The sequence below is a fragment of the Poecilia formosa genome, unplaced genomic scaffold (assembly GCF_000485575.1).
Source record: "Poecilia formosa unplaced genomic scaffold, Poecilia_formosa-5.1.2 Scaffold21, whole genome shotgun sequence".
Lineage (NCBI taxonomy): Eukaryota > Metazoa > Chordata > Actinopteri > Cyprinodontiformes > Poeciliidae > Poecilia > Poecilia formosa.
Window position 1 is genome coordinate 2,580,070 of NW_006799960.1, and position 27,981 is coordinate 2,608,050.

The window sequence follows — 27,981 nt, forward strand, 5'->3', positions numbered from 1 at the left end:
AACTGCCTGTTTTTTATGCCTGTGGAAAGGCTATGAAATTTTTAAGAAGAAAAGAGAAAGGGAGCACTTGAGTAATCTAAATTGTAATAAGAGGAACTTTTTATTAAAGTACCATCACTGCCTGAAAATAGACACGGTTTACTCTGCCAGTGTTCTTTAGGCGAGAAGGAGTATTCTTGGTAACATTTTTTAATTTAACAAAGTACAATCAAATATAAGCCCTATATCTTTTATTTTAATTGTATAGTTCTCTCTTAATGTAAGTTTCTCTGTCTTTCTCTGAAGGTTATTACCATTATTAACTTCAGTTTTGTCCCGATTGATCCTAGATTCACAATATATGTTTGAATTAAAAAGTGCAGGTAGTCAAAATTGCATGATCACGCAAAGCTGGGAACCATTAGCACAGCTTTGAACGATCCCAGCATTTCTAAGTTAAAATGTGTAGTCGGGCCTAAAATAGAGTCAATAGAAACTCTGCATATCATTTTATAATGTTTATTGGCTGAGTTTTTCATACTTACAGAAAATGTCACATTTAATTTGAACCACTTTAGTTCAGTGCCAAATGCTGCTCTTATAACCTTTAAAATTAAAGCTGAAGTGATTAACAAGTAATACTTTCTCTGTGCTACGATTCGATATGAAACCAGATAGATCTTTAAAATATATATATATTTCTTGTGGTCAGGACATGTCGCTTATTAAAAACAAGTTTCTCTAAAACCTTGATTGAAAAAAAATAACAGACTCAAAGTCGGCCTGCAGTTTCCTAAAAGCATGGAGGCATCGAGGTTACCTCTCTTAAAAGTGGTGCTAAAGAACACATTCGAAGATAATTACTCTCAGCGTTCAGCCAGTTTTTCTCCAAAAAGCCCAAGAAGGATAGTGTATGCTTAAGGCAGATGGATGGAGCATCCGGACCGCTGCGGCTTGAGGACCATCTGTTCCAACGAGATGGGAAAACAGCCTGAAATAACGCAATGTGACTCCATCAGGACAAACAAAAAAACGACCCAACACACCGTCATGGAGGAAAATCTCAGTCTTATTACATATTTATTTATATTCTCACATACTTTTTACATATTTATTTCTGATCATATGTATATGAAGAAGAGGATGTAGGTAGAGCGTAGTAAAGGAATGTCATTTCTCCCCTTTTTTTAAACCCATTTATTCAGAAGGGTGTTTTCTTTTTAAGTCAATTATATGCACACTCCCCATAAACAAGCTACAACAAAGTTTTTTTTTTTCAGCCAACATATAAAACTATCATTTTTAAACACCTAAGATAGATGAATAACTAGGGGTGAAAATGATAAACTGCAACAAACAGCCATGATCTGTAGATGTGTGCGCGTGTGTGTGTGTAAAGGGTCATTTTCACTGGTAAAGATTTGAGGTGATGTGTACATTACACACGCATACACAACATACACACAACAGTTTCTACACAGCTATCATGCTTCAGCAGGACCTCGTCTCAAGTCCGTTTATTTTTTTTTATATATATTTCTAACTTCCACAAGTGGCTCAAAAACTGCAAAGGGGAAATTCCTTCAAAAACAAAGTCAGCTTCATGAGTTTTACGCATTTCTAAATGAAGGGAGGAAAAAGAAACCGCACTAAGGATTCATGAAGAGGAAAAACCCGACATCCTGAGCCAAATGACGTCTCAGGTGAAGCCAGGGCAACACACTGGCATTTCCATTTCTGAACCACAAAACAAAACAAAACAAAAACATGTTTCCTTTTTTTCAAGACTACAAGCCCATTTTTTTTCCTCCTCAATTGAAGATGGTGTGAACAGAATCGCTCAGAGCGCACAATCACACACAAGCTGGAGTTCATCGAGAGAGAGAGGAGGAGGTGTAGTGGTAAGTCATCAGACTTACAGATGAATCTCAATAAATTACAATATCGTCAACAACTTCATCGACTGACTCAACACAAAAAGTGAAAGTCGTGTTATAAAGACTCATTACGTTTATGTCAAACATCTAGTTCAGTTATTGTGTTGATTACAGCTGAGAGCTTTGCTTCTCAGAAAATCAGAGGAAACAATACATGTCACACATTAAATAATTACATAATGAGAACATATTGATGGAAAGTTTAGTGGAAGGAAAAAAGCCTTCTTTTTTTTTTTAATCAGGTTTTAAGTTAGTCTACCAGAAACTTTTATGCACTTCATACTTTCCCTCTGCTGATGAGCTTTGAATACATGATGACAGACAAAGTGTTGCTATTAAAGCATCCTGGGTAAATCGCCTCCAAGCCATGCTGCAGCAATTTATGGAAAAGAAGAACCAACCAAGTTTTGGTCTCACTTGCATATTCTGTACTGAAAACTCATCTAAATTGTTGGGTCTCACTTCCATCTTGATATTCAGCCATGGGTTTCAGGTCAGGGTAGTCTGGTGGCCCATCAAGCACATTGATATTGTCATTAAGCCAGTTATTGGTTATGTGTGAGAAAATGAAACGTTCATCTCCAAATAGCTTTCAACAAATTATGAAGGTCCTTACATCCAAATCCTCTCAAGGCTGAAGTTTTCCTTTTTGCTACTGTTTTTTTAACCACACTTTTTTGTCCCACTCAACTTTCCATTAATATTCTCAAATTCAGCACTTTGAACAACCAACTTATTTAGTGATGAGCTTCTGTTGCTTGCCCTCCATGATTGTGTCTGATACAACATAACATTTCTTATTAGTCTTATGTAATATTCTATAAGTTTAGGTTTTGTTATCAGTCAAAATTAACAGAAAATAAACAATTAAAATGTGGTCTGGGTTCACTGAATACAGAAGTTTCATATTTTAAACGAAATTGCTAAAATACATGAACTTTTAAGATGATATTCCATTTATTGAGATGCACCTGTAACCTTTGCTTCACACTGCATGCAATCGGCACGATTGCATGCAGTGTGACATGCAAATTCCAGCTCAAACAGGAAAGGCAGGATGCTTGTTATGCTGTGCTATTAACTGTGGTTGTGTGTATTCAGATAAATGTACAGAAATCATTAAAAAAAAGGTCAAAAAGCAAAGCAAATGAGCAGTTTTGATCCCAGGCCTGAGCTCTTTAGATTGGCTGATTTCAATAAAGGCAACAAATAATTTTAAAAAAAAAATCATTACAAGAAAAAGAAAATGTCTTTGGTGCTCTCAATTGTATATATATAAAAAAAAAACCCAGAACAAATAAAAAGCAGAAGTTCCTCAAATGCCCAGTCAGTTCTTAACATGTTCGTTTCAATGAATAAACATTTCCTTCCGTAAACAAGAGCTCTAAAAACATTAATGTGCACTACAACCGGTCCTACTTTTAAAATAAAAAAAAGGACATGACATTTATTTATCCACAGGTTTAAAACAATTCCTGCACAGTGCAATTAACATATGTTTCCCCATTATTGATCACAAATAACAAGGGGAGGAATTTCTTCTTTTTTTTCTTCTTTTTTTTTTTAGGGGTTGTTGAATTGTGCAACACCATCATGCATTGAATCAGTGAACGTGAGACGAGACAAAGAAGGATTCAAACTCAGCTGGTAAGTCCAAAAGCTTGGTCCTACAATATAATGCATATAGTTTAAATTGTTCCTGAAGAAGTCTGGGGTTCATCTGGGTCACTCAACTTAAGAAACAAAACCAGAACCAACTGGGGGATGGGAATGAGGCTAAACAAAGCAACAAGCTTTTCCAGGTTCGAAGCCGTTCACCTGCGTCACTGTTTTATGTTGGGATTATAGCACCACTCCAACGGCTAACGCTGCCTTCTTAGGAATGCAAGGAACCACGCAGGAAAACAACAAAAAGGAGGTGGGTACTAGTGTTGATGGAGGATGCTTCCTCTTACAGTGGATAAACAATAAAGAGATGATGGGGTTCATTTTCCCCCATCAGCTCGACAAGAATGTCGACGGCGTTTCCTTGTGAGCACGTATGAAGATGCAGAGTTGGACCACTTTTAAGAGATGTCCTCAGCGAGATGTGATGTGACTTTGCCAAGAAAAGAAGGTGGGGGAAGAAAAAAGGAGGGGTGGTCCATTTTCACTGAGAAGTAATGTCCTCGTGGACAAACCGCACCTGGTTTTATGAGGGCTGGTCCTTCTGCAGAGACGAGATGTCCAGAGGGGGAGGGGCGCGGCCGCTCCACTCCTTCAGCTGTCCGTCCTTGAAGAGGAGGTTGATGGAGGGCAGAGGGACGCCGGACTCAGCCGGCGGCTGGCTGAGAGGGTTCGACACGCCGCTGTCCGGGTCGGACGGCTGGCCGCCGTCCTGTCAATGCAGGGCAAAGTTCACGGCTGAGAACACCAGTAGGGATGTGTGCCTCACGGAGACTGGTTCAAGGTTTAATGGATCTATATTTAACACGTCACCAATCGACACGATTGCATGCAGAGTTTTCTGCAGTAAATCACCTTCATTTGATCTAAAATCTCTAATATGTGCAGGCAACATGGCAAGAGTATCTTATTAAAGAACATTAATCAGCACAAAAAGCCATAGCACATAAGGAAAAGAGAGACTTTCAGTCAGGTAATATTTTTAAGCAATGTTAGCTGCATTTTCACCAACATGCATCAAGTTTAACTGTACATTAAATATGCAATTTCAAAAAACTGTTTAACTGACTACATAAAATCTAGTTTATGAGGCTAAAAGAAAAAGGGACAAGAAAACTGATGCATCTGAACAAGAGCATAGAATTTACCATATAGATAATATTAATTCCACAATCTGATATTATCATAATTGTCACTTTTCCCTACAGATAACTAGGTTGGAAGCTTACAGGGTATGTGCAATCATGCACATAGATTAAATAGATTTCCTTTAAGCTTCTGGTTCTGCTGCACATTTTAATCACAAGGTTTCATTCAGTTAAAAAACAAACTTAAATGCAGCCATTACCTGCCTTTCTTAATTGTTTATCATGGTCGCCTTATTATTTTGGGATCTTTCAATAGTTGGAAACTTTACATGAAAATTAAAAAGAATTTATGGGAATAAAAAGGAAGAATTTGTCCATAAATTCCGGCTCTATATTTTTGCTGGACAATGTTTTTTTTCCCCATTTCAGCTCAAACTAAAGAAAAGGGAACCAAGAGCTCTTACCTGGAACGAATGAACAAAGCTCAGCACTTTCAGCGACAGCTTTCGGCTTGAGTGAAGAAGCTCCTGAAGGCTGAAAAAGCAACAACAAAACTCAAGTCTAGCAGCACAACTCTTTTCAAAACGCTTCGTCCAGAAGTGACAGACTTTAGGTTTTACCTTTCGTTGCTGCAAAGCTTGTGTGAGGCAATCTTTCGACACACTCTGCGGTTGAGCTCGGAGCTGAAGAGGGGCATGCCGAAGCACAGTTCAAGAGGGACCCACTCGTCTTCAGATGAAAGAGCTGAGAAAAGAGATTGGCGAGGAAGAAACAAGACGAGACGCTCAAAAGAAAGGCCTGGTTTTGAATTCAGACACCGCCACTTGTCACGCTGCATCCCCAACTGTCCGACCCCTTTCACACGTCCTCTAACTCTCAAAAAAAGGAAAAAAACTCAGTAAATGTTTGCAAATATTTTTAAGGAAACATAAAATGCACCTACAGTCTGTCTTTCCTTTTCCCTCGCCGTTCTCTTCGGTCACGAGCTCAAATGATTCGGTGCTGCCGTTGGTGTCCAGGCCTCCGCCTAGATGGGTTTCTCCTGGAGCGCAAACAACAAATAAAGACCAACGGCAGCTTTTGCAATCATTTACTACATTTCTGTGAGCCAACAATGGAGAATTATTAAAATTTGGTGGATTTAAAGCAGGAGTGAGATTCAGTCCCAAAGGGCTAAGAATGTTTCTTCCATTAGCAAAAACTATCACCATAAAAAGCACACAATTAAGCAGACAAGCAGCGTAATTAAACTGGACTACGAGGAATATTTATCTAATTTGCACCATTAGTGCCATTGGCTGTACCAAGCGAGGACATTGCAGCTAATTTCACAATAACTCTTGTCTGTTAAACAGCCAGAAAGATGCATTCGTACCTCTGCACTCGGCGCTGTCGCTGGTCCTGCGACGGTGCCTGTTGTTGGAGTTCAGCATGGTGACGTAGCCACACTGGTGCTCCAGATCCACGTGCTCCTTCAGCTTCCGAAGCGCTTTGTGCACACACATGTTGGAGTAGGAGAACTCTGCGTGACAAGCAGACGTCGAGTATGAACGAGGCGTTCTGCTAGACTCGGGCTAGCAGAGTCTAGCAGGCAAAAGCTCCAAGTCTGAAGTATTTCACACAGACTGTACTTTCTCTTTTTGATATTAAACAGCATCAAATTGTCGCAGCAAAGAAAGAGGTTGCAGTAATAAGCATGTGTGGACATCCTGACAGTGAAACTAGACGCATGCTGATCCTATTGTTAGAAAACTAATCCGTCCATTTAAACCATCTTCACACAGGGTTAGAATTATGGGAGGTTGCTGCACCTCCAACATCAACTTCTGCTTTCTAGTCGATGACGTAACACGATGAATACTAGACAAATTAGAAGAACGATTTAACTAACACATGTGTGAGTTAGTTGGTTATTGCACTGCAGCTGCTACGAACCAAACCCAGATATCAACCAGAAAAACTAACAAAGTAGTAATAAATAAATCAATAAACCATTTGAAAATGTATTGTTCATTATCTTCTTCATACATAACCCTAAAAGTGTGATACTTTCTAATCTCAGAGGCTATTTTCAAGGTATTTTAACCTCAGAGTAACACTAAAAACTGTTTTCATATAGCATAAGTAGCTATCTTTTTTTTTTTTTTTAAAGTGCTATTTCTTCAACGTAAATGAAGCCATGTGTTTAAAAGATTTCATAACCTCACGCAGAAACTGACTCACCTCCCTTCAGATCCTCCTCGTCAAAAGGAAATGGGATATGAACAGTTTCTCCATGACCATGCATACCGTGACCCTGACGAACACACACAGACACACACAGTTTTATTTTAAACTCACCATGACTTGGTTAGAAAATTTCGTCACATTGATGATTAGGAATTTTTACAAGACAGGGAAAAGTTAATAAATGAGTTGTCAAATTCATAAAACATATGACTTGCAAATGAAGCAAATTGGAACAAGGAAGTAAAAACTGTAAATCTTCAGGTAGTAAATATTCTGAGCCATGTAATTGGCCTTTTTTATGTTTGGCACAAAGTTATAAGGAGTGCTGCATTTGTAAAAGTAAAAATTGAACAGCAGCATCGTTTTCATATTAAGCACAGAGCTAAACTTCCTCATAAAAGTGAGAAATATTTCTTATTACTTCTATGGAGACAAAACATGAAGAAATCAGCTCCTGGCTGTGAGCTTTCTCGAATTTGAATGAAATTTTAGCCACCAACATTTCTCATGACCGTAACCCTGTCCAATCACAGCTTTTGAAATTACAGTAAAACTGAAACCGGATTTACCTGGATTAGGACGGCAGAGTGCGTGAGAGCGTCATTCAGCATCGTCAGAACGTTGGATGTAGGGACGACACCGGGGTCATGACCCCAAGAGGTGATCAGCAGCCTGTCGTAGGCCTAAGGAAAGAAAAATTAATAAACCACTGATTCTTCTGCAACTATCAATGACTATTTAGAGTATCTATACAAAATAATACTAAAATCAATTATATGAACTCATGGTAAAACGGAAGTAATTTGCAATGGCATTTATAATTAAACAAAAGGACCGAGTTGGCTGCTAAAGCTTCCAGTCTGTGTGATATGACTTGTGATCACAACAGAGAGCAGCTGAAATCTCACTGCCAAATTTTATGACATTAAAAACAAACCTGGGTGTTTCTATTGCAGCACATTTTTCTGTAGATTTTTCCCTGAACTCACTCAAATGGAACCCCAGTAAAATATACTGCTCAAAAAAATAAAGGGAACATTTCACTTTAATTTTGTGTGTGGCTCCAAATCCAGGCCTCCATTGGTTAATAAATTTGATTTCCATTGATGATTTTTGTGTGATTTTGTTGTCAGCACATTCAACTTTGTACAGAACAAAGTATTCAATGAGAATATTTCATTCATTCAGATCTAGGATGTGTTATTTGAGTGTTCCCTTTATTTTTTTTGAGCAGTGTATGTTTAACAATGAAACACAAATGAGCAATGTGTCACATCAAAACAGGGAACAGATGCTAGCATTAGCAGTTGGGGTACCTACTCTGCACAAAAAACATCGTCAGAAGACTTAATGTGTCAAGTCAGATGTCTTTCTAGCATCACGTCGATATCAGAACAAGTAGCTCAGAGTTGGAGCAGAATGTTAAAGCAGTCCTGCAGAAACTCCAGCCATGAGTGCAGTGGAGACTGCGTTATCTGGAACGTCATTGGCGAGTTATGAAGGACAAATTCACAATACCAATGTAGGCTGTGTAACACTGACGAAACGTAGGGAGTTTTAATTCAGCACAGATTAAATTAACTTTAATCAAATAGCACACAGTGACTGTATCAGCAGTTGCCTTAAATGTATTTTCTTGAATGGCTAAAGTCGGGGAACAAACAAATGTTCTGATGTTAACTCCCGTAGTAAATAGTCCAGTTGTTTTTCATCGCGTTCACATCGAGGACTTCATTTGCATATCGCAGGTATTCTGCAGAGGATTTATGGTACCATTTTCTCTCTTGCTCTTTTCTCACACATTCCCAAGATCAAATTTCAAGCCAAACTGGAGGACATATATATTAGTTCACCGTGACGTATTATCAAAAAGGACTTGCTGCTTTATTAAGAAATGAAGGTTGTCGAGGACACAGGAGGCAGCGAATGATCCAATTACCTGCCTGTGATTGAAAGCAAGGTCACAACTTTAAAGGCACACCTGCCCGCAGCTCCTGAGAGCAGCTATTGTTTACCTTAACGTGAGACTTTTACTATCTGTCCCTTTCACCTCCTTGCTACCATTTTTACTCCCGTTTATCTGAACAACCATTAACCTGGGCTCACCTGGAAAATGTCTGGCAGCTTCCTGAGCCTGGAGCCCTTGGAGAGCAGCAGCGACGGCGGGCCTTGGCCCGTCACGTGGTACAGATACAGCTTGAACCAGATGGAGCTCACCTCAGGGATGGCTGGGCCAATGTGCTGCAGGAAGAAACAAATACACGTGTAAATAATCAGATGAGGAGAAAAAAAATGCCAAAGCATCAAAAAACAAACAGACTGTTCGGTTATTATTAGTTGCATAAATTGAAATGACAAAAAGATTTGAGTGGAAACAAGGAGAATTCTTCATATTTCACTTGAGCGAGTCGCAGCGGTGTGAGAATAAGCAACAGCGTGAATGGCACAACAAGAGTTTAACTTGTCTTCCTCTGTCTCGCTGGGCTCAGCTAGAAAGCTGGAGGAGAGCCAGGCAGAGGAATTACTCATGAGCCTCGCCTCCCGCCTTCCTCCTCTCTTTGTGCAGCCTTGTTGTTGGGGCAACTGCAGGCTGAGAATTCGCCAAGTGTACACACACACACACACACACACACACACACACACACATTTATAGATAACTCTGGAAACTCAAATGTGTACACCAGGCAAGAAGGCAAACAAAACAAAACTCCCTCCCCTCCCCCTGTTTCACCTCCAACACATTATCTGTCACATAACACGCATATAAAAACAGCTCCTTCATGTCTTTACGCACACAGAAACAACACAATGTCCCTTCTGTTCCCTCTTCCTCCTCCAGGCTTCATACCTGAGGTGTGCAGCTGCTGATGGGTCTGATCTCGTTGCTGAGCGGCGCCATTGAGACCAGCAGCTTGTAGTTTTTGTTGAGGACGCGGCTGCAGGTGGCCTGGTCCAGACCCAGCAGGCTCTCACAGCGCAGCATGTCCAAAGGAAAACCTGGAGACATTGGAGGGGGGGCGGGAAGAAAAAAAGTCATCACTCCGTTAGAAAACGGGACTAGAATCAAAAACAAGTGGTAAGAGTGGATGGATTCAAATAAATGTAACAGTTTACTGAAACTCCTAGCACCGACTGCTTAAGCTTTTCCCTCCACATCTTTGCTAAATCCCACAAAAGAGCTTCTCTTTGAGAGCATGAGAAATAAATTTTACACTTAAACGATAGCATTGAAAACTCATCTTCCTTTGGTCTGCGAGTTACCATCCTATAGATGCAACATGGAGCTACCCACACCTCTGTCCGACTGGAACCTGTATTCCACAGAAAAACAATCCCCAATGTCCTCAGCAATGAATAGTGTAATCAGACCCAAAGCAAACAGGGACTAATAAAAGGATCTCACTTGGTGAGATAATTTTAGTTGCAGGCAAAACCACCACAGGAAGGAAACACGTAGCAGTCGACAAGAACTTTACGTTAAATAATTTAAACCACGAAACCGACAGCATTATCAGAAATGCTATCGTTACCATTTTCTCTAATGTTCGTTCCAATGGAGCGTCAATAAATATCCGTAAATTATAAAATCTGATTAAATGCAGTTTCTTTGTGCTGCATCGTGATTTAAATCACATTTTTGGGGTGTTGAATATGCTTTTTTCATGAAGGAATGTTTTTCAAGAGAGGCATGACAACATTTAATCATAATCTTTATTGTTGTGATAAAGGTTTAAGTTCATATTGCCCACCCCATCACATAATAATAGTAAATAAATGGCAACCAAGTATTTTTAATCAAATAAGATCACAAAGAAGAGCTTATTTCATAAAAATAAACTGTACTGAAGTAGCACCAAGAAGGAGTTACTGTCACTCATCTCTTAAATCTCCTCCTAGGTGGTGGAAGAAAGCATCTTCTCCAAGTTAACACTTCTTAATCACTTACACTAATTTGTTCCCTAAATGACTAGTGAACATAAAACACTTGTAACAACATTTTGGCTTCACTCAGCAGGCTCACCTGCTGAAGGACGACAATGCGGCAAGACAACCAGAAGCCAGGCATGAAGCCAAATCAAACAAAACGCATCTGGTGTCACCAACGGTTGCTACGCAGGACCCAGAGGTTTGCTTTGCTGAGACGGAAGGACAAACTCTGCGCTGCTCCACCTTGAGACAGCAGACAAACAACGCGTCTCTAAATCCAGTCGTTTACATGGGAATATTTAACTACGAAGAGATAATCGTTAAAGGCAGCTTTGGGCGGATCGGCGGTGTGGTCTGCCAATATCTGGACAGAAACAGGATCCACTTCCTCTTTGAAGCTACCAGACGAGGTTTTAATTACTTATCGATTTTAAGACCGTAGGACATTAGTGGACAAAATACTCATTTACCAACAGCTGCTAGAAACAAGTGTTGTAAAGACAGCTAAAAGTAAATCAATAGTAACAGAGACGATAAGAACAATTGATTTAAATCTAAAAATTACGGCTGGTTGAGGTTTGTACTCTTTTTGCAAACACTACGTTGTTTTTCCTTTGTAAATTTAACTTGGAAAATTAACTGAAATTGCAGCAAAAATAAGGAAATTATTCTCTAAATGTAGCATCTCAAAAACAATCATTAAACTATTAAAAACCAAAGTAAATTAGGGTCAACAAGTAAATGGAAAAAAACAAAAAACATCTACAAAACTTCACACAGAAGGAGACCAGATTGGTTTTGAAGGGAACAAACTATAAAAAAACTATTTTATTTTAATTAGCTGTTCATTTTAGCTAATTACATTCAAATCTCTGAAAAAGAAGGTCAAACACGTTAAAAAAGTAAAATTTCTATTTAAAGAATAAACTGATATTTGTGGTAAGATAAAGATTATTATGCCACCTTCTTCTTTTTCTCAGTATATTTCTAAGTCGACTCATAAAAATTCTGCAACATTCACAATGTTTTAACTTTGTATCGGAGGTCTTTGATAAGCATATATTCCCTCTGGATAACAACCGTCAGCGGTTGAACATTTCAAAACCTGCACCTTCCAAAGTGCAGGTTTTGAACGTTTCCCTTTTTAATAATCATTGCAAAATGTTGCCTGGAATTGATAATAAATGATGTCACTGGCAGAAAATTACCTACGGCGTGACCGTGAAAACAGGAAACTAGGAGAAAATGTTCGCTTGTATTTACTTCGCTGCTCAGATAAGGACGGCAGTCGTGATTGGTAATCCAGAGTAGAACTGCAGCAGCACATTGGAAAAGACCATCCACAACAATGACTTTATACGTTTAATGTTTGCTAAATAATATTCAAATATTCAATACTTTAATCAAGTTCTGTACGGTACCTGCTCATGTCTATGACTCTTGTCATAGATATTCAGGAAATAATGACACTTTGAATGGAAAGGTGCACTAAAAGTTGCATTGCGTGTCAACTTTGCATTATTCAGAAATAATGACACTTTTAATGGAAAGTTCCAATAAATCCTCCATTAAAAATAAACTGAAAGTGTCAACTTTGTATTAAAAGTGTCATTATTGAATGACACTTCATGACAACAGGCATAAACATTCATAAGGACTTCTTCATGTTATCACAGATGTTAGGTCATGATTATGTCCTTTCAGTCTTATGGACACCCCGTCAAATAAAGTGTCTCTGGCTGTAAGAGGGGTAAGAATACTTTCGCATGCTGTCGATCTTTAAGATGCAACAAGAGACGAGATGAACAAAGACATACGACAGAATAAATACCTATATTTGGAATATCAGGTCCTTGATCCTGAGTGAGTTCTTTGTTGTAGCGCAGAAAGAGGATGGTGTTTTTAAGGGTGAGAGCGTGGTCAAAGTAACGCTGAGCCTCGCCCTCTGCTGTGCTCTCCACCTGAGTAAAAAAACAAACAAGCATTTAAAAAGAGATTCCTACTGGTTTCTAAAGGGAAATGACAACATCTGAACAATTTTTAATGTAAATTTACATCTGTGATGGGGAAAAAAAATACAAATTTGAACTCGCCTTCTCCAGCTCAGCCAGGAAGCTATCAAGAGTCTCGTCGGACAGCTTCCCCACCTCAAACATGGTCACAGCGTGGCTCTTCAGGTTCTGATAGATAGGACAACGCCACAAATATGCAGATCTATGTTCAAACACATTTCTGGTAATTTTCTGGCAAAAAATAAAAGTTGTGCATTTCATTTCTGCACCGACCGGAGACAGGTTGCCCATCATGAGGAATGCGGTGAGCGTGGAGTCAAAGAGGAAGGCGATCCTCTTAGTGGGAGCCGCCGGGATGCTCAGGCTGCTAACGCTGCCCGTGTCTCCTGCTGAGAGAGGTAAATAATTAATAAGGCAGGAGAAAATGTAATACTGCTGAGCGATTAGATTAACACGTGTTACTACAAGCCAATTAGCCGTCAATTGCTCTTCCTAATTGTAGAAATTAGCATCTGATTTTATCAAAAAAAAAAAATGTATTTAGAGGAATTCCTCCCTCTCAGAAAGATTAATTTAAACTTATTAGCATGTTAAATGTTGTTGAGCAACAGCTCCTTTGATAATATCCAATTTGCAAGAAACTCTGCCAGCTTAATGTGCACAACATTAAAATTAGGCCAAAATGAGACCAATTTAGACAAACACCTATTAGTGTGAAAATTACTCTTAGCAGCGTTGCCGGACTTTCTTGGGGATTAATTAGTGGTGCAGCTCAGAAGACCAGATGCAGCAATCGTAAAGTGTCCCATGTGCACATGTCAGCAAGTGTGATTATTTGGATAAGATGCAGAATATGCTCGGGTGTGTGCGTGTGTGTGTGTGTGCGTAGGTGTGAGACCTTGGTCTTCCAGGCTTGTGGTGTCTGTGTCTGTGGCCGAGGAGCCGCCCTCCATGACGGGACTGCCCTGTTCCCAGGACAGCAGCATCTTCTGGGGGTCCATGGTGCTCCTGCAGCACAACGTCGTGACACTTTGACAGCGCATTGCTGGGATTTTCCCAAACCGTAATCAGCGATTCAGACCAGATTTTTTACATCTGTAAAGACGCGTGGTGCTCAGAAAGAACAGGAAGTGCTTACTTGAGCCTGTTAACGGATGGGGCGTTCTTCCAGCTGGGGTGGAGCTGCTCAGAGCTGAACACCTGACCTTTCTTCACCGCGAAGCCGAGGCGACAGTACATGGAAACCGCGTTCTGATGGAACAAAGGAGGAAAACACACCCTATATGAAACTTAGCATTCTTGAATCATTTCTTTCAGGCAGTTATTATATTTGATACACCGATACAAGGCTGCGACGAACTGCTGATAAAGTGTCAGCACATACTAATAAAACATGTTGTAACACAGCTGTATTAGCATTAGCATTAAAAGTTTGGCTCATCTCTGCAGAAAGGATGAGATATTTGGCCAAGAAGGTGAAGCTGAATGTGAATCTTTTATGATCAATGAAGGACGGCTAAAGGATGACTTCTTGAAGTCCATTAGTCTCTTCCTGATGTCTTGGCTGACTCCTTTTAATTTTTCTATCACATATCACGAGGAAGCAGTGCGTTAGCAATCTCAAATATTGCAAAATTAACATATCAGAAGTTTGCAATGACATGAATTCATCATCTGGTCCTTCCCAAACTGTTTGAAGTTAAAGTAATGTTTGTGAATGTAAACTTCGGACTTGGGAGTGAAAAATAAAAAATAAAAACGGCAAAAACTCCCTCGTTCCTCTTACATTTAGCAAACAGGAATAATTTATGAAATCCAACTGTAGCAAAAACAAAAGCAAAAGGTTTTTTTCTGATTTAAGTTCAGACAATAAGAATGATGCGTGGCTTTATGAACAGATGATCGGACAGACCTCTTAGTTTACAGAACATGGGAAACATTTTGGAGATACGAATACTTTACCGTGTCCCCTTTTTTTCATCCATATTTTTCATGTTATGTTGGAATCTTCTTGTTTTTTTTTACAAGTTACTTCCTCACATTCACATGGAGGGTGCTTTGCCATTTACAAGACCGTTTCAAACCTCACAGAGCAATAACCCACCGCTACATGAGCGGTGCCTTCTTCAGCTGGACCGGATGGACATAAAGCCACAAACTTCAAGTGGGGGGTTGGGAGATTGCAGCTCCACAAAGAACTTTAGTTATTTATTTGGCCTTCAAACTCTGTAGACACCAATTTGATAGGTTCTGATACTGGATCCCATCAGCACATCTGTGGGAAGCAACCCCGGTTTACAGAAATTAATCCCCAGGGATCAAAGAGATTCATGGCCAACATCTCATCTCAAACACCGTATGACATCCCTTGATGTTCTTGGTCTACCGTGAAGAAAGACTTGCATCTTCAAAGCTGCTGTGTCATTTTGCACTGCAATTTAAAACTTAAATTAATTTCATGAGGACATATTATCGTTATTATAGTTATTTTCACAAATAAGGAAATGGATGAATGTCAATTGCTTGCTAATTTCTTAATCAGCTGATTTGTATGAAATTGCTTCAAACCCAACACAAGTCCAGGTCTATTTTTCTATTTAAATAATTTATCGATGTCTCGTAAAGACTTTGCAGGATCAAGGAACGCCATCAGAACACCACACACAAGCAAACTCCAAAGCATGACAGACTATATCAATAAGCAAACACAATTTTCTTCACCTTAAACACTTATCATCTAAGGTCAACGTAGCAGTTGTGACCCAGAATCCTTCCTGGGACGCAGATTGTCTGACTTGCCCCTACGGTAAAGATAGTGTGACTTTTATGTCATCTTCATCTCAGAGCTGTGCATGGAGAAACTAGAGCAGGGTGACCACCATGACATTGGAGGGTGAGTGGGATTCATAATCTTTAAGGTTAGAAAAATAAAACTCTCTGGACAGAGTGCGACTAAACTAAGGTCAATTAAGATCACAGCACTGTTAATAACACAGACCTGGACTTAATGGCCTCTTTAAGCTGATTTTTTTTTTTTAGTTTTTACTTTGGAACTTAACTGAACTCATGAGCAAAAGGAAAACTTTCAGAAATTGCAACTGCATCTAAGCACTGGGTTTTTAAGAGATATACACTTAAAACTTCTGTGTTAGTATTACTATCATATGGGTTAACAGGCTGACAAAATGGGTGGGATTGTCTGGTACTGTTCTGCAATAGTTCAGAAATTATTTGATAGACTCTCCAACTGGCATGTGTCATCATTTTTCTGCACTTTAAATTACCTCATGTATAAATGGTGCAATCAACACACTTGTTATAAACTAAGAAGCAATGGGATATTAATGATGCTCTTAAGGCTGAGAGCAAACTTTCTCTAAATTGTTTTTGCAACAAAAGCATCCATCCTTTCTTAACCCTTTAAACCACAACAGGCAGATGCAGCATCCTGACTCAATAAACTGCATAAACTGGTGCAAAATGGCATGAAAAGCTTGTCAAGAGAGAATTTTTCAGCACAGGGCTTTTAAACATGATCTGGGAGGATATTAAGCCGGATTTCACAGAGTTTACACAAACCCTGCTTATTAAATGAAGGTCGGGTACTGAAGGCATAAAAATCATCCGCTGCTATGAACCAAGCCTGAAAAAAGAAATCCATAAAAACATTGAGGAGGAAAGATAATTCAGCTTGTTGTCATAATAAGAGGAACACTGAATAATCTCCTAAATCCTGAAATCTGATCCATGCACAGAAGTTTGAAAGAATGTGGCAGCTGTTGGGTTTTCAGTAGAAAAATGCTCCATTACTATTGAAATAATATTTTGTTCTTTACCATAGGCGTGCGTGCGTGTGCGAGCGGGTGCTGGTGAAGGAGGTGTAACAACCGTTACGGTGGCGAAGAAGCTCAGGAGAAGATAAAAGAAGTTGTTGGGGTCGACTGGTCTAAGTATGGAAGGGCAATAAAACGGACCAGAAGATGGACTGCAACTTTCTGTTGCGAAGCACAGCAACACAACTGCTGTACAAACAAGCAGCTGAAGAGATGACAGCAATGAGCAGCAGACGAGCCAACAATCAGGACAAAGCAAACTGAACTCAAACAGGTTTGTCTGTTATGAACCACTGAAAGAGATCGTACCAAGTTTGGTTGATTTAATGTGTAAATTAACATGCAGACATGCACATTTAGTAGTGTAGATGCTGTTGCATTTGTAGTAATTAATTAAACTACAGGTGTGTTAGAAATGTGCAATCATGTCTTAATTTAGGCCTTTAATTTGTCAGTTCAGTCCTCAACCTTAACATTCTGTCAACTCACTTTTTGTAAGTAAATATTTAAGTGCTTTATATTTTTTCTTCATTCTAAACATTAGCTGGGCTATAAAATGCAAAACAAGAAATCATGAGTTGCAGCTGCGTAAAAAGTTATGAAGTCCAAGTTTCTTTTTACTTCAAAAAATAAATATTTTTCATGCGCAAATGGAAAATTCCCAAAGAAATATATGGTAAATATAAACAGCTTTCAACCAGCAAACTGTGAAGAAAGCATTAAAATGCTGAGATTCTGCAGGAGACAAACTTTCCTTAAGGCTGAATATCCATCCTCCATGAATAAAAAAAAAAAAGCAGTATTACTCTGATACCCTGAGACATAAACCCACCTTCACTAAATCCAGGTCGATCTCCAGGACGTTGGCAAGCTGAGAACCAGACAGGGAGAAGAAAAAGAAAAAAGATCAGTTATCAGACAAACAGTCATCAGAGAGTAATAAAGGACACGTCCAAGGCCTACCTCGGCCACGTTGGTCTGCTCATCAATAGACACAAAGATTTTGTAGAGAAGCGTTTCAAAATAATCACCCTGCACACGGTTCATGACGAAGCCTTCGAGAGGGGGCACTGAAAGAGAAAGTACCAAAAAAAATCCCTGTTTTCACACTGAGGTGATTCCACAGCTTTTTACTTACCAATGTGTCTATACACACACAAATGAACACATCTTTTCAGTTCAGTTCATGATGCTTCTTCAAGCACACACCAGGCTGAGCTGCTCAAAGGTGCATTAAAGCAGCAATAATTAAAACGCACAGAGTGGTGTACCTGAGATGCAGCTGTCATCCGATATGGGAACGTCCAGGTAAATAAAGCCCCGGTTATACAAACCTGCAACACAAATAATGACACAAATGAGACCACAAGTAAGACACTTGAAACTCTTACTAAGCCTTACTAAGATACTAAACCTGTTATTTCTTTTAAAGCTGGAGATTAGAAAAAAAACTAAAAAGATATTGTACAGAAGGGGACAAAAATCAACTTTTAGGCAAACTCAAAGTAATTCATTAGGAACCGTCACATTATTCACCCCGTTTTAAACGTGGTTGTCCTCTTTATTCATTCTGTCACATAAAATCTAAAAGAATCTAACCTTTCCTGTGTCCTAAAAACTTAACAACTACTATTATTATCATTCATAGTCAGAGAATATTCATCAGCTCAAAGGCATGTTCATGTAATATCTCTCACAGCCACAAGGGGGAGACTGCAGTGAGTACACAGACAGGACATTATCAAATACTCACTTAGGACCACATTGTACTCTATTGTTCCCGCCAGCTGTGGACCAGAATCTATCATCTTGTCGATGGCTTTCTTCTCCGCAGTAGAGCAGATCTGCATTCAACCAAAAGGAAAACATTAAATGCTGGGCGTTAGTGCAAAATTTATGAAAGGACGCTCGGGAAAAAATGCCCTGGAGAGATCAAGTCTTCTGATGTTTCTCTTAGAGTAAATATGCATCTGCAGATAAGAACTGTGAAGCTTTCAGAAGTTATTAAACTTTCCTTTTCTGGGCAAAAAATATTAGAATGTTTGAAGGAGACTCATCTGTAAAATAACCTGACAAATAAGAAATTTTAGCATGATTAAGCGTGCATGCAGTGCATCAAAAGCTTCGAAAACTCCCGATCCAGACTGTGAGGAAAAACAAGCAGATATTACCAAAGAAAGCATCCATTCAGCTACACGCTGCATTAAAGAAAACACTTTCTGAATCTCTTCCCTCTCCTTTCAAATATCTATTTGTTGTTCCTCATACACATTCAGCTGAGTCACACATAAACGACGACATTCAACAGAATCCTAATCCATCTTAAACAACCCAAGCTGGAGACGTGCCACACCCTTATGTCGTCCTCGGTGATGAAGCCCGTCTGAGCGACCCACCACGGCTCCACGGAAATCTCCACCGGCTTGGATGGCAGCAGGTCCCGTGCCGATTTTCGGCGAAAGAATTTCTGAGGACAGAAGCGAATGAAAATGCAGTGTGTTAAATATTTGGCAAATACTGCAGGACTGTGGTATTTTCACAATCAACGTCAAGACGTCCGAAGAGGGAACGTTTGCATCACATTCAGCGTCGCTAATTTGTAGATATTACCTAAAACCTTTTTTTAAAAGTAATATTTTTCAGCTTTGCCATGCAAAATCCATTTGCTTTATATTCATGTATATAATATAATTTACTTTACAGGTTAGACACTTAGCACCTGAACCTTATTGGTTATATTTTCTAAAGAGAGAAAGATTTAGGCTTCCCTCCTTGCAGGACGTCTTCATTTTTAATGTAGATGTTATTACAGATATATCTTTGTTTGTTACATGCTTGAACACTGATCCATAAAACACAAATAAACTTTCTTTGTGTAACATTAAACTGGCACAATTATATGTTTTATTAAATTATAATCGATAAGAATTTGAGCCGTTTGTCTTGCGAAGAGCCTTAGAATAGCCACTAATCTGCACCCACATGTCCTTTTTGATACCTTTTTCTACAAAACTGGCTAATGCTGAAAATATTCAGCAAGTAAAACACTTTGTCAGTTTAGCTACAAAGAGAAAAAGCCTTAAGCTGAAAAGCCAAATAATTAAAATGAATGGAAAACAATACTGTGTGCAAAACATCTCATCGCTTCACAGTAAATTAGGAAAGTCGCCGAGTTGTCGGATCACTACCCAAACACAGGCACTGGGTGTTTACTTTAAAACTTATTAGTTTAATAAAGCTTGAAATTAGACTTGGTTCTCAAGTCAGTAAACTGGATGCTTTTATTTCTTCAGCAATTTGTGTTGATTTTATCAATTACCTCTTACCTATTTCATAACAAAATGCTTTTAGAAAATATTCTTGCTCCCATCAGATGGCCTGTGTAATTTCTTAAATCATGTCGATTCAAAATCGGTGGCTTCTCATTTTTGATATGCAACCACTAAAACAGAACTTTACCGGTTCTTTTAAGGCGTACTTCTGTTGATTTTCTGAAGTAACATAACCTTGAATAACCCTAAAAAAATTAACGCATCTTACTTTGGAGGACCTGCACTGATTCATCAGGTCGATGTACTGGTTTCTCCCGATGCCAAGCAGCCTCAGACCTGTGCAATGACGGGAAAATATAACATTCTAAATTAGCTCATTTAACTCTCACAATCTGGTCCTGGATATTTTTAGACTGGTAAAAGCCAAGAAGGAATAACACAAGGATGTGAATGTAAAAATAATAATAATAATAATAATAAAAAATCCTAGAAATATGTTTGAACGTTTACAAACATAAACCTTTTTTTTTTTTTTACAGAAACAAAAAAAAAAAACAATTTGGAACCCGACTACAACAGCATTTATTGACAACATGCTATTCACCTATAAATACTTATTTCTCTCTGCAGCTGTAAAGTGAGGAAGCAACTATTTATGGAGGTGCAAAGCTTGACAAGTCGTTTCCTCATCTGGATAGTTTACCACTTTTCGTGTCTAATTCAATACGTGTCAACAGCTCTAATTTCCCACAAGTCAGTACGTCTTTATTTTATTACTCTGTTTGCGATCAGAGTGTTCCAGTTATACAGACACAAGATGGAGTTTCATTATTAATACATAAACGCCTCCTGTCACATCCGAGGAGCTTTGATGCCATTTGATTCTAAGTGTGTAGATGCCCACTGGTGTTTTCGACATAAAGAGTTTCACAGAAACTCACTCTTTCACTGCACAGAAGAACCTCTCAGAAGACGTTATTTTACCATAAAATGTTCATTTTTCTTAAGTGTTTGTTTTCATTCACTTTATGTACAGCTTATTAACAATACAAATCAAACATCATCGCTTTATGTTGTTTGAAAAATACTGAGCCATAATAAATGATAGCCAATAATGTTGACAATACTACCACTGAGTCAACACTGGCTCAGTGTTTTTGTTTTACTTCTCATGAGGAGTTAAGCTCTTTCTAAATCCGCCAAGATGCATTTAAGCAAGTTGTTACTATGATAATAACACACAAAGAGACGCTAAAGCGGGAATAATCAATTTTACATTATATGGAGCAGAATAACTAAAACTATTGAAGGTGAAGGTGTGGATCTTCTAAACAACAGTACTTGTGAGAAATTAACATAACATAAATTTAGCAGTAAAAAAATTCAAGAAAGGGAAAAAAAAAAAACATAGAAGTTGCATCTTTTTTCAACATTAAACGCTAGAAAAAGCACTGAATGATTAATTGAAAGGTCGGAAACATTCATTCCTTTACATGAATCTGGTGAAATTGATGAAATTCTGGCGCAGTTGGCAAATGCTGAATATTTTTTCTCAGAGGATTCAAACCCAACCTTGTCACCACTTATTCTATGTGCTGCAAAAAAATCTGGTGCAAATGAGCCCAGTCCAAAAACAGAACATGTAATTATGTTCTCCAATTCAGACTCTGAACACAGCACACACACATCAGACACACACATGCACACACCCTGCTGTTTCACCAGGACACAAACATCCACCCACGTCTAACTCTTTCAGGCACACTCGCTCTGCATCTCCATCCGCCCACTTCTGCGCGACGCAGTCCAAAGCTCCTCCTGAGGGGATTATTGGAGAGAGGTAGCCTCTGAACGCAGCCTTCTGTCTCCACAGCATGAAGGTTCTGCGCTGAAAGGACTCAGCCATTCACCGAGCCGTGCCAAAGCCCAGTTCGCTTGGCAACGGAGAGCACTACAACCGCACGTGAACTCCGAAATGAAAGCGACTGCAAAATCGGATTTCGAATGAGAGGCTTAAAGAAATATTAGAGCTGTGACATCATGTGATGCAGATTTTCAAGCATTTTTTTTTTTGTTACATCAACATCAAAGCTGGGATCGTGTATGTGTCATGTTTTATTTTACTAAACAACTAGCATGAAAAGGATCAGAGTATATCTTATTGGTTTTATGCTTTCTCATGTATCACCCTTAAAAATATATTTTAATACATGCAAGCATGACAAAACTACATGTATGATCTTTGCAGCTACTCCCTTTCAGTCATTCTGGTTTCATAAACTTGCCTCACGTAAAGTTTCATCAACAGATCCTGAAGAAATTACACGACATGAGTAAGAAGTTATTTTATTTTGGTAATTAAATTAAAGTGTTTCTGTTCATTTTGATGATAATGGCTTACAGTTAATGACAACTCATTATAACTTATTTCTGCAAAAAAAAAAATATATATATATATATATATATATATTATTAGGGCTCACACAATCAAGGAAAACACAGGATTTGACAGGGATGCAGTAAATAGTTGTAGAAAACCACAATAAGAAGGTTAAGCAACAGAAAGTCAGACAGAAAATTTAGTGGAACGAAAAAGTAAGGTTGAAAAAAGTGTCATGTTGCATCGATGCAGTAACTCATGCAAAAGGAGTCCCTAACACATATATTCCATAGTGCATAGACAAAATAGGATGATACTTCTGCCTTAATAAAAAAAATATTTATATCAGTCTTATGTAATATTTGGAGAAAATGTATTTTGACTTTTATTGGCTAGAAGGTGTAATCATCAAAATCAACAGAACTAAAACACCTAAAATATGTCACTAAATTTGTATAACTTTATATAAGTTACACTTTTCCTATTCAATAACTGAAATAACATGTTTAATGTTTATCTAATTTAAGATGCACCTGCTGAATGAAACAAAACTTCTAAGATAACTTTCCAATGATCTTCTGACCAGTAACAGCCGTCTGATTTCTACATCTCATTATTTTTTAGTTGTAAAACCAGCTAAAGAGCCAGAGATGCAAGCGAATAAAGAAAAAAATGAGTTGACATCGGAGGGAAACAGAAACTCTTAAAAATTATTTCAGTTGTAGACAGGAAGAGAGGAAACAGAGTTTTTAAATAAACACACACAAAAAAAAACTCACAGTCAGCAGCAGTAAAGTTGGGCAAGGAGTCGTAACTCTTCTCACTGTTCATAATATCCTGGAGGAGGGAAAAAACAAGAAGAGAGGGGATTAAAGTGTGTCACTGTCTGCTGATTAATAAAAGGATTATCTGATTTTGGCAACCGAGCTAATTTCTGCTCCGGGTTTTCATTAAGTTCTGGAGATGGATTAACAATGTGACACAGCTTTCGGCAATTCAGTAGTCTCAGCTAAAGCTCCGTGGAGTTTAGCTAAGCAGGCAAGGGAAAGGTGAAGACGCCTTGGTAAATGAGCTGAGAGATATAATTGCTGGTCTTTTCTCCAGTTTATAAAGTAGCAAAAATAACAGAGTCTGTTTCTCATATCGCTCCAAGTAAAACGGGATCTATGCCAAATGAGGAGAAATCTAATATTCCAACTGTCATCTGCATACACATATGTAAACAAAGAGTTTGTGGTAATGCAGAAGAATTGGTATGTTAATGAACATAATCGGAAAAGTGGCTAAATAAATACCTGCAACATTTTATAGGAGTGTCAATTATTTCAGCAGCATATTTTTACTGATTACCATATTTTCCGCACTATAAGGCGCACCTAAAAACCTTCAATTTCCTCAAAAGCCGACAGTGCGCCTTAAAATCCGGTGCGCCTTATATATGGACCAATACTGAGCCACAACAGGTCTAGAAACTATGGTAAGCAGCTGCCGACTTCATTTTCACCTGGAGAAGAAGAAGCGCGCGGTGAATGCTGGGATTGTTGTCAGAATGCTGGTTTGTTAATAAAGTTTGACTGACCTATCTACCTACCGACTGTCTATAATCAGGTTGTCTTGCAGGTCATTTAGCACCATGTTCTCCACGAACATGCTGTGCACGAACGGAGAAGGGTGACCATCATCCGGCCACGCCCCAGCCCAGTCGCGGAAGGCTCTCCTCGCCGACCGGAGTCGGACTGTTTTCTTGACATTCTTTATGTCAACAAAGTGGCTTTAGACATTCATCCGGGGTGCTTCACTAGGGTTACCAAGGGACCAGCCCCTATACATTTAAAGCTGGGAAGGGGGCGCGGGAAGAGAGACAGAGACTGCGGCGGCAGCGTGTCGGTTGGTCTGTGTTACCCAGAAAGCAGTTGGGCACAATATCACAACACCAACAACACCGTGAGTGAAACAATGACTGGGGCAGTCTACTATATAAACTACTCAGGGATCACCTCTTTATTGCTATACATCCAAATTTGTAGAGTACGGAACAAAGGTACGGGTGGCAACCCTAATAACTGTAGTGTCTATTCTATGCGCCTTATAATAAAAAAAAGTTTTAAAATATGTCATTCATTGAAGGTGCACCTTATAGTGCGGACAATACGGTAATTCTATTAGAGTTAGTACTAGCAAACAAATGAAGCAGTAAAAAAGTTATGTAGATACACAGAAGCTAAAAATAGCACAGCTAACACCAAATTCCTACTGATTTCACCTCTTTATGTACAAGTTAACATTAGCGCTGCAGCATAGCCACCAGCTACAGGAGGTTAGAAAAGCTGCAATTTAAAACTCCCATGTTTCAATGAATTAAAGCCACTAGATTTTTAAAAATGCTCTCATTTTTTAATCTTTTCGAAACAATTAAGGATTTTTTTTTAGAGAGTTTTGTAATTTCTTTTTAAATATTGTCATTAGCATTGTAAAATTAGTAACCGTAGGCAGCATGATAAAAACCAATCGCAGTTCACAAGTTTAAAGTTAAAGAAACAGCAGCTACGCCACCTGGTGGCAGAGAGAGGAATCCATCAGCGGATGGATGGAAGGTCCAAAACGTAGAATGATCCAAAGCTTGTCTCAAAGTCAACTGGAGGACTTAGACACTGGGGATTAGGCGTAGATTTCACAAGAACCTTTATTTTAATAGTAAAGTGAATTATATTGTGGGAGTTTGAATAACAATTAAGTGCAACTATAAGTTGCACTTAATTGAATTAATATGTAAAAAGTTATCCTCGCTTTATGCTGATTTTAATGATTTAACATCCAAAAAGGTTTGCCAAATAATATTGTCACACTTGTGTTTTCTCTAATTAAAACGGAAACTGACACAGAGCTGGTGACAGCTCACATCCTCGTCAATGTCCGTTTCTCCAGCCAAAACACACAATCCTGCTGTGCTGCCAAAATTAAAGTCATCGTTCACTTCAAATCAACAGAGACTGGCTGTTTCAAAACCAATTAGAAAATCTTCACAGCTGTAACAAGAATTTCTGCTCTGAGTGAATCCACCCCGTCAGTCAGAAAGCAGCGTCTGAACAACAGAAGATGTTCTGCTGATTTAGAAGAGACTGATCTGGCAGAAAAAAAAAAGTGTTCAGTGTTTACAAGCCCTCCACTGCGGTCAGAGACTCCTTACCTCCATGATTCCTATGTAGTACGAGAACGGGGTGACTCGCAGCCCTTTGACCATGATGTCAGACAGGTGGTAGGGATACAGCATCAGGTGGTCCCGGCTGTACTTCAGCAGCTCCTCATAGTACCTGCGCTCATCCTTCCTGACGTGGCGGACTGCTCGATAAAAAAAAAACAACAAAAAAAACACACACCCACGGGTAGCAGTCAGGTCACAGACAAGGGGCAAAAAAAGTTTACAGTCGATCAATAGCTGATCAATTCGGGGCTAAAATGAGACTCACTTATCTAAGAACACCAGGAGGTCACAAGGGCAGAAACTCTGCTTTCACTTTGATTGCATGCAGAGTTTTCTATTGTAACCACTTTCTAAACTCAAATAGATTAAAAGATACATGATCTATTGCATCCCTGCTGACAGTTTTCGTTAATCTCTCCATCATGACTCATTGCGATCCGTTTACGTTCTGCAGCAGTGTGGCAGACGGACGTGCTCACCTAGGTTATTGCGGAATCGCAGCTGGTTGCGGATGCTGTACAGCAGCACATGCTTCTCATACTCGCGCTGTGAGTTCCCCAAACTCTGCAAAAGAGAACAAAGGCACACCTGTGAAGATCGAGGCAGGATTATCCTCACCATGTAGGCAGCAGAAACGAACAGGGACTCTCTTTCAGAACTGCGTTCCTCCTGCTGGTTGTGCAATGTGAACAGTTTTCCTGTTGTGCTGACTTATTTCCTGGCCTAGGACTCACTGTGGTGTCATTTTTATCCCAAGACATTTAGACATGTCCTTCCTGGGTGTTGCTTTGTGTTTTTAGAAATGTCATTTTTCCATATCGTTAGCATAATTTCCTTAGATTTAAACTCAACAGGATGTTAATATGGATTACGCAAAAACACATCCAGGTCCTACTTTTGGCTTGCCGGTTAAATACTATGCGTGTTGGAAGGCTAATGCTATTGCTACACATCGTCCTAAGCAGCACGCTACGGCCAAACATGGTGTCAGCATCATGGCTGGCCAGTGAAATACTATGTGTGCTTCCCTCCTGCCAGTTGTGCAATGTGAACAGTTTTTCTGACTGGATGTTTCTTTGAGAGAGTTGGGACTAAATATGAGGCAAAAATGGAAGAAAACCTGTTAGACCGTGCAAAAAATTTGAGGTGGAGGTAGAGCAGCAAAATCTAAACAATGTCCAATGGCTCTCTGACAGAGCTTGAGTTATTTTGCACACAGAAACAGGCTGAACGTCCCACCTTTAAATGTGCAAAGCAGGTGGAAACATTCCCCATTTGGTATGCATTGATTGAATATAAATGCATGCAAAACCTTTTAGGTTTTTCCTGGAATTATTTTCTAACTAGATTCTCCCCCCCGCCCCCTTCCACTTCATAAGTATAATCAACCAAACAAGATCCTCATAAAATGCATTAAAGCTTGCACAAGCATCAGTCCTGCAGAAGGCCTGTGACTGGACGGAAAGTTTTAAACTAGAATAAAACTAGAATGCGTGCAGCAGCACAAAGCTTTTGAATGCAACCCCCCCTCCACTTCCTTCCGAGCTTAAAATCAAGGCATGCAGTAGGACGGATTCATTTGGACCGGGTGTGAAAACACCCTTCGTTGTACTTGATGCACAGATAAAACCGATAATGCTTGAAGGTGTGCGTGCAGAATCTGCAGGTGGGCCCCCCACGCACTAAGATCATGTGGCGCCTCGTATCAACCCGTCTGTCATGTGATGACAGAGCAGCAGAGAAGAGGCAGGCTGAATGGCTTCAGTAGATGGATGGTGGTCGGCTACGGTTCCGTAGCAGAGGAGGAGACTCTTGACAGCTGGCTGAATGACACACGCAGCTCCGCCGTGACATTGCCAGCCCCCTGCTCCGTGGCCCCTCTCTGCCGCCCACAAAGGGAAACATTTAAAAGCACGGTACCTGTTTGACATTCGCTGGCAGCTTGTTCCACGGATAATTCTGCCTGATGTGAAATTCCACGTCCGTGTTCATTGCTAGCTACCGAGCTGGCTAAGAGCAGAATCCTTCGAGGCGACGTGAAGCGGGCTCCCGGGCGAGTCCACGGTGACTTCAGCCCTCCTGGCACCCGAGCATGCAGCAGAAACACCCCAGATGTGAGGAGACGTTTAACCTGTTGGTTATTTTCCTTCACAATAAACGGCAACTTCCTTGTTGTGTTTTTCAGCGTCACTTCCGGTTGAGGCGTGACGCTAGAGCTGAATGGACCTTAGGAGAGAGACGGCGGGGGATAAAACTCTGCTCACTTTGTCTCTAATCTATGTTTCTAATGGAAATACGTTCATTTAGACAAAAATTATTATGGATTCAAGTCCTTGTAGGGAGGATGCCGGATGGTCTGTTTAAATATTCAGCGATATGACACTTAATTATATACAATTTTGTTTATTAAATCCATTGTCCCTCCAAATTAGTTGTGAAGAGAATAATCTAAGGCTA

The 27,981-nt window shown here is 39.4% G+C and overlaps 1 protein-coding gene across 2 annotated transcripts; it reads right to left on the bottom strand.

Moving 5' to 3' along the window:
• Positions 1-1,499: 1,499 nt before the first annotated feature.
• On the bottom strand, positions 1,500-27,728 carry fam91a1 (family with sequence similarity 91 member A1). Of its 2 annotated transcripts, none has more exons than XM_007547698.2 (24): positions 27,445-27,728; positions 26,004-26,088; positions 25,510-25,661; positions 23,102-23,159; positions 20,211-20,278; positions 19,024-19,137; positions 18,424-18,514; positions 17,942-18,004; positions 17,634-17,740; positions 17,503-17,541; positions 13,976-14,088; positions 13,736-13,845; positions 13,111-13,223; positions 12,919-13,005; positions 12,657-12,786; positions 9,747-9,895; positions 9,005-9,139; positions 7,468-7,581; positions 6,893-6,965; positions 6,045-6,191; positions 5,613-5,711; positions 5,290-5,413; positions 5,134-5,203; positions 1,500-4,293 (listed from the first exon to the last, which is right to left on the bottom strand). In XM_007547698.2, exons 1-24 carry the CDS (start codon positions 27,514-27,516, stop codon positions 4,108-4,110), a joined length of 2,499 nt encoding a protein of 832 aa, XP_007547760.1. In that variant the 5' UTR covers positions 27,517-27,728; the 3' UTR covers positions 1,500-4,107. The 2 variants fall into 2 exon arrangements, with proteins under 2 accessions (XP_007547760.1, XP_007547759.1); XM_007547697.2 differs by having other exon boundaries at positions 13,111-13,226.
• Positions 27,729-27,981: the final 253 nt, after the last annotated feature.

Coding starts and splice junctions, on each gene's coding strand:
- fam91a1 (XM_007547697.2), bottom strand. CDS start 27,516: ATGAACACGGACGTGGAATTTCACATCAGGCAGAATTATCCGTGGAAC. Junction 12,787..12,918: donor TCCTGGCTGAGCTGGAGAAG/GCGAGTTCAAAT, acceptor TTTTTTACTCAG/GTGGAGAGCACAGCAGAGGG. Junction 6,192..6,892: donor CGAGGAGGATCTGAAGGGAG/GTGAGTCAGTTT, acceptor CTTGTCACGCAG/AGTTCTCCTACTCCAACATG.